A 16,879-nucleotide genomic window follows, 5' to 3' on the forward strand; every position below is an offset into this window, starting at 1 on the left:
CAAAGTCCAAACCTATGACAGCTTAAGAGAGTGCCTATGATTAGTAAGAAACTAAAATAACCAAACCCGCTCGAGATCAACTTATTGCTCCAGAATATCTCAGAGAGGGGGCCCTGGTCAAATGCTCACAACTGCTTTAAAGTCAAAGGGGTAAGGAAGCTGTCAATTTTTAGCTAAAAAGGATTTTAAAAAAATATTTAAGTTTATTTGAGAAGGAAGCATCACTACAGGAAACTTATTTTCAGTTTAGTTTGTAAATTAATCAGTTAATGTCTCATCATTTATAAATGCACATGGTTATGCTTTTATGAACACAGTAGCTGCCTGTCAGAATAAAGCACAGGCTTATCAGCCATGAAACAGGAATTCTGCCCCTCCTGTCAGTAAGTTTAAAAACACCGAACTCACCATACCCCACAAAACCCAAACAAAAACACCAATCTAAAACATCAGCCATAAAAGTAACCCACCACTTTGTCTAAAAAAACCCAACTGCTTAAATTATTTAAATAAAGGTGTTTATCATGACAGATTAGCCTATAAAAATTGAGAAAACTGATTTCTTGTATTTTATTAGACCACAGGCCATACTATCCAAATTAGTTTGGGAAGTGTGAGAATTTAATATTTTCCTTGCTACCAGACCAAAACCAATTTTTAATAGCAGCCCAGTAGTAAATGAACAAAAGCAAGAAAGTGTAAAGCACACTCTTATGATGAAAACATGGATTCAGAGCACAATCCTGTAATTTTTTTCTCCATTGCACCCATATTCCTCCCTCCCAGCTGCCTACTGGAACAGCTTGCAGGAATGAAGTCCCCAGGCCACTAGTTAGTAATGGACTGCAGGGTTTATTGAGAACTAATACTGAAGTGCAGTTTTTCCACAAGTAAAAAGGGTAACTTATCTAGTTCCTTTTCCAGTATATTGAATTATATTATGCCACAAGCAGCAGTTAAGCTTACACTAGCAAAACTTCATTAGAAAGACACTCGAATCACTGCTTATTATGTCTTAATTGCTCAAAAATGTAGAATAACATTTCTCAATGTAAACTGAACAGCTCTCCTCAAGAGGTCACTAAATTGATCAGAAGAGAGATTAAAGCCCGCCCTTGGAAAAAGCTCTTGTCCTTTATTACCTCATGTAGTAGAAAAATTCAAGGGAGTACTTTTAGCAGACTCTGGGGAAAAAATACCTACATGCAGAAGATGATTCCTCACTCCAGTTAATCATTCCTTCTCTATAGGTTTAGGAAAGCACATACCACATTACTGTATTAGTAACTAAAAAGTTCTTGAAAATGTGCCTTTGGAGAGGAACACCCAGATCTGGAAAAAGAGACCTTCTTTCTGTTGCAAGTCTTACCAGAAGATTCAACTTTCCTTCTTTTCAGAACATTTTGTACCTAGTTCTGTTAAAAAGGAAGTCTGATCAAGTATTTTGAAGCTTCGTGCTCCATATGCCACTCTTTTTTACATGTGGAAAAACAGGCCTATGTTCTCTCATGGCAGGCACAACCACTATCAGTTTGTAGTTTTTCAGAAGCAAACAAGAAATAAGGAAAGCTTTCTATTGGAGCCTAACATTAAACAGTCTAGTATTGACCAGTCACTGAAACATAACAGCTAATGAACTATTCATTAGCTCTTGTATTTCTTTAGGAAGCAGTTGTTATATGACCTGCAGGCAACAGTCTAATTTCTTAAAGGAGGTGATAGCACTCCTTTCTACTAAAGAGTTATCAAAAGCAGCAAATGGATAATTAATGTACTATTTAGTATGTTTGCCCAAGGGCCATCTTCCAATGATCCTGCATTCTTGTGTCTTTTTTTTTCCCTTTAAATTTCTACTGAAGTATTTCCTGCCAGTCCCTCAAATCAGTCAAGTAGAAACAATATCTCCATGAAACTTGTATACAACCCTAAGATAATACTGCAGAAGAAAAAAAACCAAGCAAAAAACCACAAACCAACACCCCCCCCCCCCCAAACCCCAGAATCAACAGTCAATGTATTAACTCCCATCGCATGCAGAAGACTAAACAGAAACTAACATAAAGCAAGTGGGAAAGGGGACAGAAAATAGGAGGAAAAGGCTAATCTCACTGCTGGAGTGCTACATTTAAATTACAGTGGCTTCCTAAAATGAGATAGCCTGGCTAAACTAAAAATTCAGCCAGGAAGGGTCACAGCTGTCCTTGACGGCGCTAAAACAATGGGCATGACTCTTTGCATTTCTGCAGCCTCTAAGGACAAATAGCAACTAGAGATCCTTGCAGTTACTGAAATAGTAATATGAAAACAAAAAGGATCCACTTCCTTGCTTTGGCTGTAGTAACAGTAGGACAGCAGCACAAATTTGCAACTGCAGAATGACAGCATAAGAGCAAGAAAAAGAAGAAATATTCAAAGTATAAGCTTTCGTGCATTCTTTAAAAAAAAAATCTTAACTAATTTTAATTTTGCTGCTTTACTGTTCAACAATAATTGGCAAGCTTTCCAGTGATTTATTCCTACCACACTAAGATCCAGATTCTGCTTTGAAATATATAAATATGTGTATTTAAAAAAAAAAACCCAAACAAAACCCCCACACTTCAGACCAAGACCTGAGTTAGCTTTAAGAATAAAGCTAATTGTGTCTCCAACACTAGAAGCACCTGAGGCTGCAGTGCTTTTACAGTGAGAGAGAGAGGACTTGTAAAGACAGATGCAAGGCTTCCACCCTATGGCTACCCATAACCCAAATCAGGTACAATTGGAGCAAACAAGAAGGGAATGTTTTTGCTTTGCCTTTCATTCACTTTAGTTCTAACTAACACTAAGTATTCCCTCCCACTCCAGGATTTTTCCTTTTTTTTTTCTTTTTTTTTTTTTTTTTTTCTTTGAGACATCTATGTTAGCTTATGGTGAGATGCTACTTAGAAATGTAATACAGACATGCCAGGGAACACACGAGGCTAAAAGAATGTTAACTTTATTTATGAACATGTGATTTGTGTTTATACACATGCTAGTAAACAAAAAGAAAAATAACTTTTCAAGAAATAAAAACCCATCTGAATTAGATCAAATACTATAAACGTGGTTTACATAAATGCATTACATTAACTACTAGGGTCACTGGGCCAGTTTAACTAACTCAAACTCACAATGAGAGGCATTCATGTCCAAAAAGGAATTCAAATCAATCAACAACAGAATTACCGATGCAGATTTAGACTTAGTGTTTTTAGACCTACACACAAAAAGTTTTCAATTTTAAGTTGATTGTATACCATTCCATAAGAGTCAGAGGCTGTATTCTTCACAGAACACAGACCCAGAGTTCATGAATTTCTAGATTAAGTTATCCTAACAGCTTATCAAGTGATCAGATCCAATGATCCAGGGTTAGTGTAATGCCTCACACCATTCTAGTGAAGAAAAAGCAGTTATACTTAAAATAAAGATGAAAAATAAAAAACACCACATAGTAATTTTTATACTATAAGGACTATTTTGAAATGCGTAGTTACACATAGTATTCGACCCAAGTGGCAAATCAAGATCTAGATCATTAAGAGTCAAGTATTTCCGTGTATTACTTATTTATATTTTAGCAGCAGAATGACAGTGTTTTCAAACCTGAAGAAAAGTGCTGCACCTTTTCCAAATATAAGTTCAAAGTGGTGGTATACTAAAGAAAGGCTTAACCTTTGAGAAATTAAAGCAGCATCCAACCCTGAAGTCACCCAGATCCAAAAATGTACTGCAGGCAAAAGTTAAGAAAAATGACAGGGATTTTCCCCACAAATGCACCAGGCTCTAACCTGGCACCAAAATTTGTATCAGATATTTTCATTTGCAGACAAACTATTAAGCTAAACTGCTTCATCAGATAAAGTGGAAAGATCAAATGCAGAACTTTAGAATACCACTTTGTGTAGCAACGACACTTAAATTCACGGCAATCTATTAAAGACATTTACGTACTCAGAGGGGCCCAAACAATATCACTTCAATTATACAGTTTTAGGAACAAATACCCAAGTATTTAAGGACATGAAAAGGAATCATTCAGCTGCACAGAACTGTCCTCAAAACATACGGGCTATGTTGGTTTTGGTATTTGTTTGAACCCCCAAGTCAAAAGTAAGAAACAGTATCAAGTTTAACAATAATGGTTTCTCAGTGGTTTTTGATAACATTTTCAAAAACCATTAGGCAAAAAAAAGTATTTAAAAACAAAAGCTAAGTGATACAATGTGAAAATGGCAAAAAATACACTCCAAACAATTTTTATTGCAAGAAACAAAAAGCACACAACAACCTATACAAACATACATATTACTAGCTATAGACAGACAGATGTAGAACATGGCACCATGTTCAATTGTGCAAACCTTGAACCTACATGATCTAAAAATGATCATACATTATCTGTACAACACAAAGTCATACAGGAAATATTCTAGCATATTCAATATGAAATACAATGCATTACTAGGCACAAATACCAATATTCACATTAGAACTGTGCAAATGATGGTATTACTCAGTTTTTACTATGCTGAATCAAATACATGGTATTTACAACATATACTATGCTTTACTGGAAAATATATTAAGTTAACGTTTGGAAAATTAATAAAAGGCTACATTGTTTAAAATTAAGTGCAGTGTGTAGAAAAAAAGTGTGAGATTGTGTTTTTACATACTGCTTTTGATGTTCCAGTCACTGGCTCAGTTCGACTTCTAGAAGAAGAAATAAAGGTGATCAGAATTTAAAAATAAAGCACTTGTACCCAACATAAAGCAGTGAAAACAGATTACAAAACCTGAACATCAAAACATTATGTTCCAATAGTCTAGTGAATGTGGAAATTTGTTTGTATACATAAAGTGTTCTCTCTTGGTACATTCAGGGTAACCAAAAAAAAAACCCCCAAAATCACATTTCTACTTTGTCACCAATTACTCTAAGACTTACAGATATAGAACACAACAGTGCAAGAGGAAGTCCTCAGATATTTTGTCTCTATGTAAGTATCAAAAATATGAAGTATGTTCTATGGTTTTGTGTTCTTAAATAATCAACCACCAAAACATGAAGGGAGCTTTAGCCAATCTGTATATCCCTAGTATGACAAATAGGTACCAGATACAGTACTTTCATTTCTAAGGAAGAACAGTGATAGTCTAGCACTTTGAGGTGCAAGTTTACTTAAGTGAAAAAAAAAAAACAAAACAAAAACCAGTCATCTGACAAAGGAATAACATAAAAAATGTCAGCAGCATAGTCTTTAGAACAGTGTTTCTTTGTGGAAGCCCAAGCACTGTGTTCAGATATCTACTATATTTAGCCATGAAAGTGCCAAAATACTAAACGTGTCACATATGCTATATTGACTAAAAATAGTAGTAGAAATGTCACCTGAAAGCAGTTTCTAGGATTTTGTGCGATTTAGGAGTCCTGTGACAAAAAAAAAGGTCTTAATTGCCAGAATTTGCTTTAAGATACTCTTGAAAATGCTACAATATTTTAGGAAATATTTATTACATTTGAAAACTTGCTGAGATTCCACATACTCATTGATCTGTATCTGCATGCTACTCATCATGTATCAGACATGCAACCATTGATATAGTTAACAAACAATTCATACATCATCCAAAGTGTCCCATGAGCAGAGGCAATTCATAGGCTGCTGTGGATTTTATGTACAAATAGAAAGGCTCGTGCTTCCTGCCACTGCTAGAACACCACCAGGCTCGCAAGTACAGCCACGTACCTCCTGAAGATGAGGAAGTACAAGGAAATACTTTAGATTACCACACAATGGTTTCTTCATCCATTTACCTTGAAGAACATACTACAAGGCGAGTAACATGTTTTGAAGGCCTCTCCACCATTACAGCATACATTCATCATTCCCAAACATTAACCCCTCTACCAGTTGTTTCTGCAATGTTTCCAGCTGAAGGAATAGAAAGCTAATCTGCCTGGTTAATTGTCAATGCTAGAACAGCAGTACCCTTCTTTCCTTATCCCCACATACAGGTATTTATTTGATCTTTGATGCTAGCAGCATCTATACTCTCATTTTAGGGCAGCATTACAATACCAGGAGAGGGTGCCATCCAACCAGAAATGGAGGGTGCATTGACAAGACAGCACTCAGCATACATATTTAAATAAACCCCCCAAACAAGGCCATGTTTGTAAGCCCAACGCTGTGGCATCCAGAATTACGAGGTAGTGCCCGAAAGCACTGCAAGAACTATTGCAGTAGCATGCCCAAAGTTTACATGCAGAGCCACACAAATTCAGGGTTTTTAGCTTGCAAATGCTTCATGGGTACCAGGATGCTGCTGTACTGTTTGTCCGAGACACACTGTAACTCATCAGTCTATTTATTGAGAACCAACATGAGAAAGACAGGGCAAAACCACAAGCTAGTAATATCTACTAATTGTGGTGAAGAGGCATATCTATAAGAGGGCTGAAAGACATGGCCATTCAAACAATGCTAATGTAGCTAATATAGAATGGGATTGTATGAATACATAAATGACAGCAATAATCCTGCAGTCACAATTGCATTTGAATATCTGTAGTTTTAATCAATACATCCGATCCTCTGTCCTCTATAAATCTTAGGAATACAGAATTAAAACCAGGAGCACAGATATCAGCTTAGGGTAAAAATAGACTTAGAAAGATAGCTAGTAACATTTGGTAATGTGCTAAACTGCTTACTGAGTTTCAGGTTTGGAAAGGATTAACTATTCCTTCATCATACTCGCACAAAAGGCGATACACTTGAGAATGCTGTTCTTTTTCTCTTGCCCAAAACGGACATTGTCTTTAGGAAACTAATGGGATTCACTTATGAATGGAACTTCTTGTTTGTGTGGTTCGCCAACTGGCAATCCTTGATCTTGCCTCTATAGCTAGTGTGCAAACCCCCCAGATTTGGGGTATAAAGAATACCTGCCATATCCCACCCCTCCCTCTGCCAAATGCAAGAAATAGTCAAACACTGAGAATTAGACTCTTCTGAGATGAGAACAAATTATAAATTTACACTACAATGCATATCTGTCTTTACTACAAAAGCAAACACATATAATATTGAACCTCCCCATGTGGAGGAAACAGGACCTAAAACTTGGATCTCAGAAAAATCAACCCCAAGAACAAACTCAATCTTGAAAGTTACCATTGTTGGAGTTTGAACCTCATGTCCCAGCAGGCCTAAAAATTTAAGTCTCCTTTGGGACAGATAAATTAAGATCTACCCCATTAAAACAAAAATTAACAGCACCTTTAACAAGAAAGACACAATCTGAATGCCTCTGTAAACTAGTATCAATAGAAAAAGTTAACACACTGAAACCCCTCACAAAGATTACAATGCTTTATGGATACTTACATAACATATGTTTTGCTGGTAGCTTTAACTCCTCCAATAGGTATTCTTCTAACAATTACCGATGAGTTCTTAGGAATCAGGGCATTATCATCTGTGTACTCTGAAAACAACATAAATACAGAAAAAATGTTAGTCAATTCATAAGAATGTATATTAATATGTAATTACATAGCACTTCAGAGAATCCCTTTACAGATCTAAAAGCAAAATTTTGTATGTAACATCACACTTTTATTGTCTCAACACACTAACAGTACCTTTCAAGAAATCTTCAGGTTTGATAATCAAACACAAGCAGCAAAATATTTTGGTTTTTTTTAAATAGTTTGAATGCCAACAGCAAAATCGACTCAATGGTCACTAAAAGAGAGCCTGCTAATGCATGAAGTTCTTTCCTGATCTAGCTTAAGTTGCTTTTGCTTCTGTTAGGCTACAAAATCAATAGATCTTTGGAGAAAAACAAGCCACAGGCATAAACCGGATTCTAAAGTCTGACCAGCTTGCCCTGCAACGAAACAGGCACTTAGCTAAAGCATGAAAACTCTGTGCCATTGCTTTCATAGCTGTTACCTAAAAACGACTCACCTATGCTGCTAGTGCTCAAGACTGACAGAACACAGGAGAACAGAGCCCGCCATCTCTGTCAATTTCTTGGAGCTTACTCCCTCAACAACCACACTTCTCAGCTGCTCAGTGCTTTACATTTAAATGGAAACGAAACTGGCAGTGCTAGAATTTGGATCACAGAAATATGAGGGGTTTTTTCTGAGCCTGCTTTCGCAAGTAGGGCAGAATTGGCTCAAACTAAAGTGGTATCTCCCCCCTTAAGCTAATCGTCTAGTTCGAATTAACCAGAGATGCGAATTCTTTCTATTCACTTTTTGCAGAGCAGAAAGACTCAAACTAAATTACTTATGAAGACAGCCTTGAAAAGCCTTTTGAAAACTGTGTGCCTGAAGCTATCCATGCTTTGCCTTGGCTTATACCACGTTAGTCTTCTGAAAAGGAGGAAAGCTTTCTGACCTTTTACATAAGGACCAAACAAAAAAAACCAACTACCTGAGATACTTTAACTGAGTAAGCTTAAAATGCAAAGATCTCTCCACAAGAATGGTTTCTATATTGTACATACACAAGCTGGATATGACTAAATATTTTAAAGCACTATCAGCAGCCATTCCCTGTAATCTGCCAAGAGTTTTAAATATTAAAAGCCCTTACCTTTGCAGACCAGGTAAGAACAATGATCTGAAAAGCAAAGATGCTGTATATCTTATCTAGTCGAGCTCTCTTAGGGTGGTTTTTCTCAGCGTTCACACACAAAATACAAGTATTTCACAATTATGCTCCATTTTTCAGTATGTTACTCCTACAGGCAGGAATCTCCCACAGACCAAAACATACCTACCAGAAGACATCTTTTCAACAACTAAATGAAAATGTTAATTCTATTTCCAAATGACAGAATGCTTCTTCAGAAAACTGAGAAATCATTTAGCTGAAACTAATTTCTGATCTTCCCCTAGGGAACTGAACAGCAAGCTTCCTCTGGACTTCACAGTAGTTTAAAACTGTAGGAGAAAGGACTACTAGTGATGAAAACAGAGCCTTTTACATAAGCCATATCCTTAAACCAACCCCTAGAGCGCTTCTCAAAAGGAAGATCTAACCCTTACACAGCCACTTGCCAAAAAAGGCCTGCACTGGGACTTTTCTGATGGACAAGGAGCTCAAAGAGTACTGAGGCCCAGACCAACAACAGGGAGATCATGCCCACTGCAGTTCTAGAAGCCCAAAGCAGCTGTTTCTACCTGTTGAGTGGAGTCATACAGAGTATTCTTTCTGGTCCACATCATAAACCACTGGACTGAGATTTCAGAGATACAGGATAAGCAACAGTGGCTCCACAAAAAGGCAGGAGTTTGCCACACCTGTACCGAACTGAGGATTGCGGTAGTTCTGCAGAAGATTACAAGTGGCAGCACCTCTCCCAGAAAGAGACTGTATGTATGAGGACAGCAACCAATGCATTTATTCACAAATTATGCAAGCCTGCAGACGTCAATTTGAACATGCGCAACAGGTGTATGATGCAAAAAGAGGAAAAAATCCTCTTTAAGTATTTTGTGACAATTCACTGACCATTAGAAGAGAAACATTGACATCTGCCTTCTGAATAGCCTATCCTTGTGTGTATGTATAGAAATACATGATTGTTTTCAGTCTGCTTATTAAGTGCACAGTGAAAAGAGCTCCAGCCATCTAATAACAGACTGATATAAAAATGAATTCACCTTAAAAGTCAATCAGTATACATTTAAATGTATCAACAGAAGAGCAACAACAGGTTGGTGAAATAAAGGCTTTATTTGTATAGGACACTTATCACAGCACATATCTGTAGTTGGTACTTGAAGTATCCCACTAGCTTGATCACTGTGTCAGAGAATTTGTGGAAGAGCATTTACATACAGCAGAGTACATTGCTGAGTTAGTTCTGTGAAGCGACCTGATACCAGTTGGCTTGAATACCTTTATTTTTCCTTCACCTCAATTAACTGAATTCATTTTGGTGATGAAATTTTATTAAAAGTGAAGTCAATGTAGACTAAAAAGTTAACTTTTTTTTTTTTAAAGAGGAAAGGACTAAAACTGGAGCGCTATTACTGAAGCCCTTGGAAAGTTTTGTTTGCTCAATTTGAATTTAACAGACTCCCGCTTAGTCTAACAGCTCTCAGACTAAACTGGCATCTCCCAGCAGGAACCCATTCCCTGCAGGCAGCAACATCCCCTAGTAGAGACTTGGCAACTGCCAGGACCTACAAAGCAGTGTCACTCTGCCTCACCACATGACTCCACATCTGCAAAGTGAGCAGTGACGTCATGCTCAACAAGGCTACTTTTCACACTTGTCCAAGCGAAGCTCCAATAGAAATGTTCAACAAAGCTGGAGGTAACAACGTTGTTGATTCCTACTTCCTTACAGCACAAAACTTGTTTTACTGCCAGTGATGGCCAGTAAGCAGCTACTGGGCTTTTGTCAATCTGACCTGTGATTAAAAATAAGGATTCCATTAACTCAGAAAGCTTGCAAAAGCAAAGGAAGATTCAGATGTTAAAGTCAAGAGCAGAAGAGACATAACAGTCTAAAACTTGCCATCTATTCTACAAGAAAATAGTATACTTGAAAGAGTCAAGGGGAAGAAGTACTTCAAGGAATGAATGGATGCAGACAAGTTAAACAACAGCTACTTTGACTGCTGCCTCACACTGACTTAGAAATCTGAAATCAACGATTGCATTAGGGTCCACAACTTTCTTCCTGCAAAAAAGTACAAACAGCTCAGGCTATGCTCTGAAGTTTGTACTGCTTTACATTTAATGCACAATTTTAAAATCCCATTTTTAAATTAATCTATAATTCTGAAAATCTGCTGGTTTTAATAATTTGTGTCATATGTATACAATAAACAAGCTACTAAAAAAAGTTCCTGCTTTACTTTATGGCCTGCTTTAATCCACCATTTTGAGTCTGACAGCACTGCAAAAGCATCCCTCTGAGCACTAGCTAGAGAAGTATTTTCACCCAGATAAAGTACAGAAGCTCATCAAAACAGAAATCATCAGAAGGCAAGCCTATATGTGAAATAACAAAGAAAAGCCTTTATTAGGCTTAGATGCCTCGCTAACCAGCTATTATGCTACTGGGGGAAGGATTTGCAGAGTAAGAGATGAACACGACTACTAACATGCCAGACTACCTCTACCAGAAAACACGGTAACTCCCAAGCACACATTTTCTCCCTAGCACTTAAAGATACGCTTTCTCATTATGTGATTTTTTAAACTCTGTTCTAATCACCACCACCCGCACACTTTGCGACAAACAAACCATCTATGTAGCCGGCACTGAAAGCACTGCCTCAAAACATCCTGATTAACAGACTGGACTACTATTGCTGGATTTTCAGCTTCCACCAAAACAGGTATCAATGATCTCATCTACAACTGGTATACCATAATTTCTTGAATTAGCTAGTTCAGTAGGCCAAATGGCTCACAGAACTTTCATTTGCATTATTACTACACAGTAGTGTGCTCCAAAAGAGCACCTATATTGCTTTGAAAGGATGAGTTAATAAAATCTAACATACTTTCAATCATAAATCTGATTATACAGACCACCCGATGTCTTATTGGCAATGCTTGCCATTTCAGTGTGTGACTGGGAAAGCGAAAGCAATGCTGGAGACAACATGGTAATGAACCAAACTGAGCCTGCCCTAAGCACCTGGCCAAGGGACATTAACCCAGCTGACAGCACACCCCCGAGAGGTCCCAACCCTGCTGGTGACGGAGCCCAAGCAGCTGGCTCCCAGAAAGGCAGTGCATGAGCTCACTGTAATATCATCTTTTTTGAATGGGTACACGCCTTACCCTCAACCCAACCAGGAAAACAGGGAACTCCATACCCTTTCTGAAAGCTCTACACAGTAATGCTACATGACAGCCCAAGAATTAATTGCACTCTGAGGTGTAACCAAAGTAATCCCCCATACTAGCACTGCAACACAAAATGGCACAGTGAAGGGCAATGTTTAAAAGTTGCTTAAATGTTTTCTCTAAAATGCTATGTTTGCACTGGGTTGAAGACATTCCAGTAGACAGACAGACATCAGCTGTGAGGCCAAATGATTTCAGAGTTAGCATGAGTTTGTTTTGAAGGCATCACATTGTGGCATTACTAAAGAGTCAAGTGCATGCTGCAACGCTGAACTCAAGCAAGTTCTGAGTTCAAGATACAGTCTTATAAAAGCAATACTCTTCCTTAAAACTATTCATCAAAGACCAGTTCAGAGTCACTTTTTTTTTTTTTTTTTTTTTTCATTTTGTCTGATAAGCAGAATAGCACATTCTCCAAGTGTTTTCGGTCAGGATGTTACAGGGCAGGACAGAGCACTCAAGAAACTTGAGTTCTGGAGTTTGCAGTTCTTCCACAACATTGTGAGAACATCTATTATAAAAGACAGGTCAAGAAATTCAGATCACATTAAAAGGTGGCAAGTTTAAATGCACCATTCTCGAGCACAGGCCTTTTGAAGGGAATTCTGCCTTTATAGAACATGCCTCTACAGTAAGCATGGAAGAGGACACCCTGCCCCCCCTTTCTTAAAACTGTTCCCAACCATCCATTTTGCCTTCCCACCATCTTAAAAGAGTCCATCATATCATTTTTTTTTTCCACTGATATTTAAAGTCCTCTTTACTTTTAGCTTATATTAGCATTGATTCTATTACTAGATTTCCATTATGAAAGTAACAGTTACTGATCTGTAAAAGGCTAGAGTACTCTGAAAAATCTGAACAGGTAGGCCATCTTCACTCAAGGTTCACTTTGTTCTTTCCAAAATCATTTCAACATTTAGGCAGGACTCCTGCACAAAGTTATAAAAACCCAATACTTTATGTCCACGTGTAAGAATTCCAAACATTCCATTTGGCGGAATATGCTGGTCTAGCTTTTTTCTTTATCTTCTGAAGGTGAGTTTAAGCATCTACATCTGATGAATAAAACCCCAAATTCATACTTATGCATATAAACTAAAAATTTGGCATACGTATATACTGCACAGAAACGTATTCTCTAGCTTTGCTCTGAAAACTACTGGGGGATTTTTGCGGTTTCACACAGAAAATGCCCTTACAAAAACTTCAGTAAGCATCTGTGTCACTAATATATTATTTAAAATTTTACGCTCATTTTACAAAGGTCAAAGTGCAACACGACCTACGCAGAGGAGGATCTTGTCCCTGTTAAACGAGAGCAATGCTCTTTGAAGTACGAAAGACATTCCTTCTTTAACTTCACATTCAGGCAACACCACATTTAACAGGTCCTAGTGAAGCACATACTTTTTCTTCACAAGATTCTGATTATGTATGAAAACAAAGCAACACACTTGGTAAGACCAGTCTTATGTCTATTAGAGCAACACTTTATGGGGTAACATATTTATGACCATAAATTTTTCTTCTAAAACTTTGCCTTCTGTTCCTCACCTGCTATAACAGAATCCATGTGTTTGGCCTATTTCAAAACATTTTTTCTTCTAGTGATAATAATTGGCCTCCACCACAGTTTATTACCATCCAGCATTCTGGTTTTAAGGCTCTTTTTTTACACAGACCCAACTATTACTGAAGTGACGTCAGCCAGTTGGACATTCAGCCTGTTAGCAGTTGGGAAGCTGAAAGTACATTAGCAACTGAAGACAAAATTCAGAGACCCTTCTGCAGCAAAGTCCTTAAAGCGAATTAAACATTTTTCAAAAGCTTTTTAAAATTTTATTCAATACTACTGGAAAAATTCAAGACTTCTGAAACGTATCTCTACCTATGTATGTCACACAATCCAATGGCATCCCTAAGACCCCTAACATTGCGCTGTTAAGTCTCTTCACAGACATCCTCATCAAAATAGTCTAAATATCTGTAAATAAATAGCAAACTTAAGGTCCAACCACTTTGAAGGCTAGTTACCACAGTGTACAGATCATTCTGTTTAAGTTTTAATACAGGAAACAGGAAAAGAAAAAAAACCACTAGCACAGATTTTAAAGAAAAGACTGTTATAAGAGTGTCACAGAACCACAGGGAAAAAACCAAAAAACTTAAGGTTTAACGAATGAAAACACTTTACAATTCTTTTTATTTCTGAAAAGCCACATCTCAAAGTCTTTAATCACATTCAAACTTATCAAGATGGCAGACTACGGAACTGAAATATCGTACCAAGTAATACAAAACCGTTATCATCTCTGAGAATCAAGCACCATTTATTAGATTTAGAAGAATTTACGACTTCTCCAAGAACGTTTCTGACGTATGTTCACCATAAATGTTCTGCTATAAAACTTCAGTACTATCCTTATACGGTTAACACGTAGTACCGGGGGGTGTGTGTGTGTGTGTGTGTGTGTTAGATATGAATGATGAAATGATGCTCAATAGCATCTGAATGACAATGTCTTTGGTGTAGAAAAATTATATTAACAAGAAATTCCAAAGTGTAATTTAGATGCAGAGAACACTCATGTGCAAGACGGCTTTAAACAGTCTGCATAGAGTATAACTCACAGGTACGCTCTGGATCCCAAACGTTGCTAGTGAGCAATTTCTGCAACCGGCACAAAACCCAGTTTTCCAACGCAGTGGGGTAAAAGAAGTTGAAGACAAAACTAAGTCACCAAACCCACTTTTTTTCCTTCAAATTAGCCATCTATTTCCATCACTTTCAGCCTCCTCTACCAGATTTCAAAGAAATCCGGCAAGTTTGTTATTACAAGATCTCCTCCCACATTTCCTTATCATTTTACGCAGCAGAATCCCAGGAAACCAAAACTTTTGTAAGCACGGCATGTCGCACACGAACCACGTATTCTTCCGTGCCTAGCTCCGCGTCTACAACACACATCCGACGGCAGTTGTCAGAACAGCAACTACGAAAGAACAGCCCCGTGAGGCCCCCAACGCCAAGTCACAGCTACCGAGGGCGGCCGAACCGCATTATCGCTTCCCACCCCGCCGCATCCCCGGCGCCGCTCGCCCTCCCGGTCGCGTCCCGTCCCGTCCCCCCCCGCCCCGCACGCCGGCGGGACGGGCCCCAAGCTGACTCACGCTACACGGGGACAAGCCACAAAGGGCAGGCCGCGCCGCCGCCAGCCGGGCGGTCCCCGAGGCCCCGCGCCCGCCGCCCCCACGCACCTTCTTTGGTCTGGGCGTTGGTGATCTGCAGGTCGCAGTCGGCCGCCTTCAGCTTCTCGCGGCCCATGATCTGGCGCTTGAGGTCGCACAGGGAGATGTGGAGGCCGTCGAAGGTGACCGTATCATAGTTGAGCTTGGAGGAGAACTTGTAGTGGACGCACGACATTGTCGGGGTCCGGCGGTTGCCTGCTCCGCGGCAGACGGCGTCGCGGCCTCCGCGCCGCGTTAGGGCCCGCGGCGGCGCGGGGCAGGGCCCGCCGGAGGGGGCCGGGGCAGGCGGCGCGGGCTGAGCTCGGGCGGGCCGGCGGCGCTCAGAGGCCGCGGCGCTCCGCCATGGCCAGGCCCCGCGGCCTCAGGCAGACTCGGCTGGCGGAGGCCTCAGGACTCCATCGCGGCGGCGCTGCGAGGCCCCCCCCCCGCTCCCCGCCTCCGCAACGACTACCGGCCCGCGGCGATCGAGCTGGGCCGCGCCGGCGCCCGCCCGCCCGGCTCCTCCTCGCAGACCCGGGCGGACGACGGGCAGAGGGGCCCCCCGCGGCCCCGGCTCGGCCTCCGCTCCCTCTCTCGCACGGCAGCGCGCCCAGGCCCGGCCAGCTCGCTATGGCGGCTCGGGCGCCCCCGCCTCAGCGTTCGGCGCCGAGGGGTTTCCCGGCCGCCAACCGCACGGGCCGCGGCCAGCGCCTCAGCTGCGCAGGCGCAACGGCGCACCGCACCCACCACCCCTCTCCCACACCTTCCCCCCCCACGCCCCACGTGACCCAGCGCATTATGACAAAAGGCCCGCGTCACGTGGGCGCGGCGGCCCCGCCCTCTTCGCCCTACCGCCGAGCGCCCCCTAGGGGACGGGGGCGGGCGGGAGCGGCCCTGTCACCGCCCCGGGCCGCGGCTGGCCCTGCTGCCCCCCCGGTCCTGCCACCGGCCGCCGTCCTGTCACCCCCGGGGTCTGTGGCGTCCCTCCCGTCACCTCCCGGGCTTTCGCCACCCAGCGTCACCTCCTGTCAGCGCCCGGGCCTGCGGTGGCTCTCCCAGCAGCCCCCGGGGCCCATCACGGGCCGTGTCCTGTCACCCCCCAGGCCTGTCACCACCCGGGGTCCCCTCCTGTCAGTAGCCAGCCTGGGGGAGACGCGGCGGGCTTTGCCGCGGGGTGCTCGGCTGCTGCAGGGCCAGCGAAGGGAGGGGACATTTCTCCTGGCACCCCGCGAGCTTCGGGGGGCTTTGGCCTGCCGCCTTGTCCGTGCGAAAGAACGAGAGCGTTCCCCTTATCTCCCACACGAGCGAGCAAGCGACACAGCAGGCCATCGTTAGGTTTCCATTTCTGCTCAGAAGGGGCCACACCAAAGCAGCGGTTCGGTAAAAGCCCCCCACCGCCAGTCAGCCGATCGGAGGAGCGATCCCCCACGCCGCGCACGCCAGCGTCCCGCAAAGCCAACGGCACCCGGGGTGGGAGAAGGACCCCGCCGCGCAGGGCAGATCTTGGGAGCGTGTTGGCACTCGTGAACGGGGCACAGATGGCAAAAATGCCGGGAGAAAACAACACTTTTTTCCGCATCTCAGAACGTCTCGTGAAAACACAAGTGACAGAATTTACAAAGCAGTTATGCTACTGACACACAGCCGAGCACTACCCCAGTATCAAAGACATGTCTGACAGGGTGACCGATAAAACAAAAAGAGCAGATTTCAAACCGACTAGA

At 41.4% G+C, this 16,879-nt stretch overlaps 1 protein-coding gene across 9 annotated transcripts in view; it reads right to left on the minus strand.

The window, feature by feature from the left end:
- Positions 1–15,868, minus strand: part of RBBP6 (RB binding protein 6, ubiquitin ligase) — a 32,175-nt gene extending 16,307 nt beyond the window's left edge. For 3 of the 9 annotated variants that reach the window (XM_052773492.1, XM_052773494.1, XM_052773489.1), the window contains exons 1-4: positions 15,186–15,868; positions 7,422–7,521; positions 5,420–5,458; positions 4,704–4,740 (exon numbers count right to left, since the gene is read on the minus strand). In XM_052773492.1, coding sequence (XP_052629452.1) covers positions 4,704–4,740; positions 5,420–5,458; positions 7,422–7,521; positions 15,186–15,351 — 342 coding nt within the window. In that variant the 5' untranslated portion in view covers positions 15,352–15,868. Of the gene's footprint in view, positions 1–4,703; positions 4,741–5,419; positions 5,459–5,651; positions 5,781–7,421; positions 7,522–14,853; positions 14,921–15,185 lie in introns of all 9 variants that reach the window. The other 6 variants (XM_052773493.1, XM_052773498.1, XM_052773490.1 and 3 more) reach the window with 3 other exon arrangements.
- Between the last annotated feature and the right edge of the window lie 1,011 nt (positions 15,869–16,879).

This window comes from Harpia harpyja, chromosome 21, assembly GCF_026419915.1.
Source record: "Harpia harpyja isolate bHarHar1 chromosome 21, bHarHar1 primary haplotype, whole genome shotgun sequence".
Classification (NCBI taxonomy): domain Eukaryota; kingdom Metazoa; phylum Chordata; class Aves; order Accipitriformes; family Accipitridae; genus Harpia; species Harpia harpyja.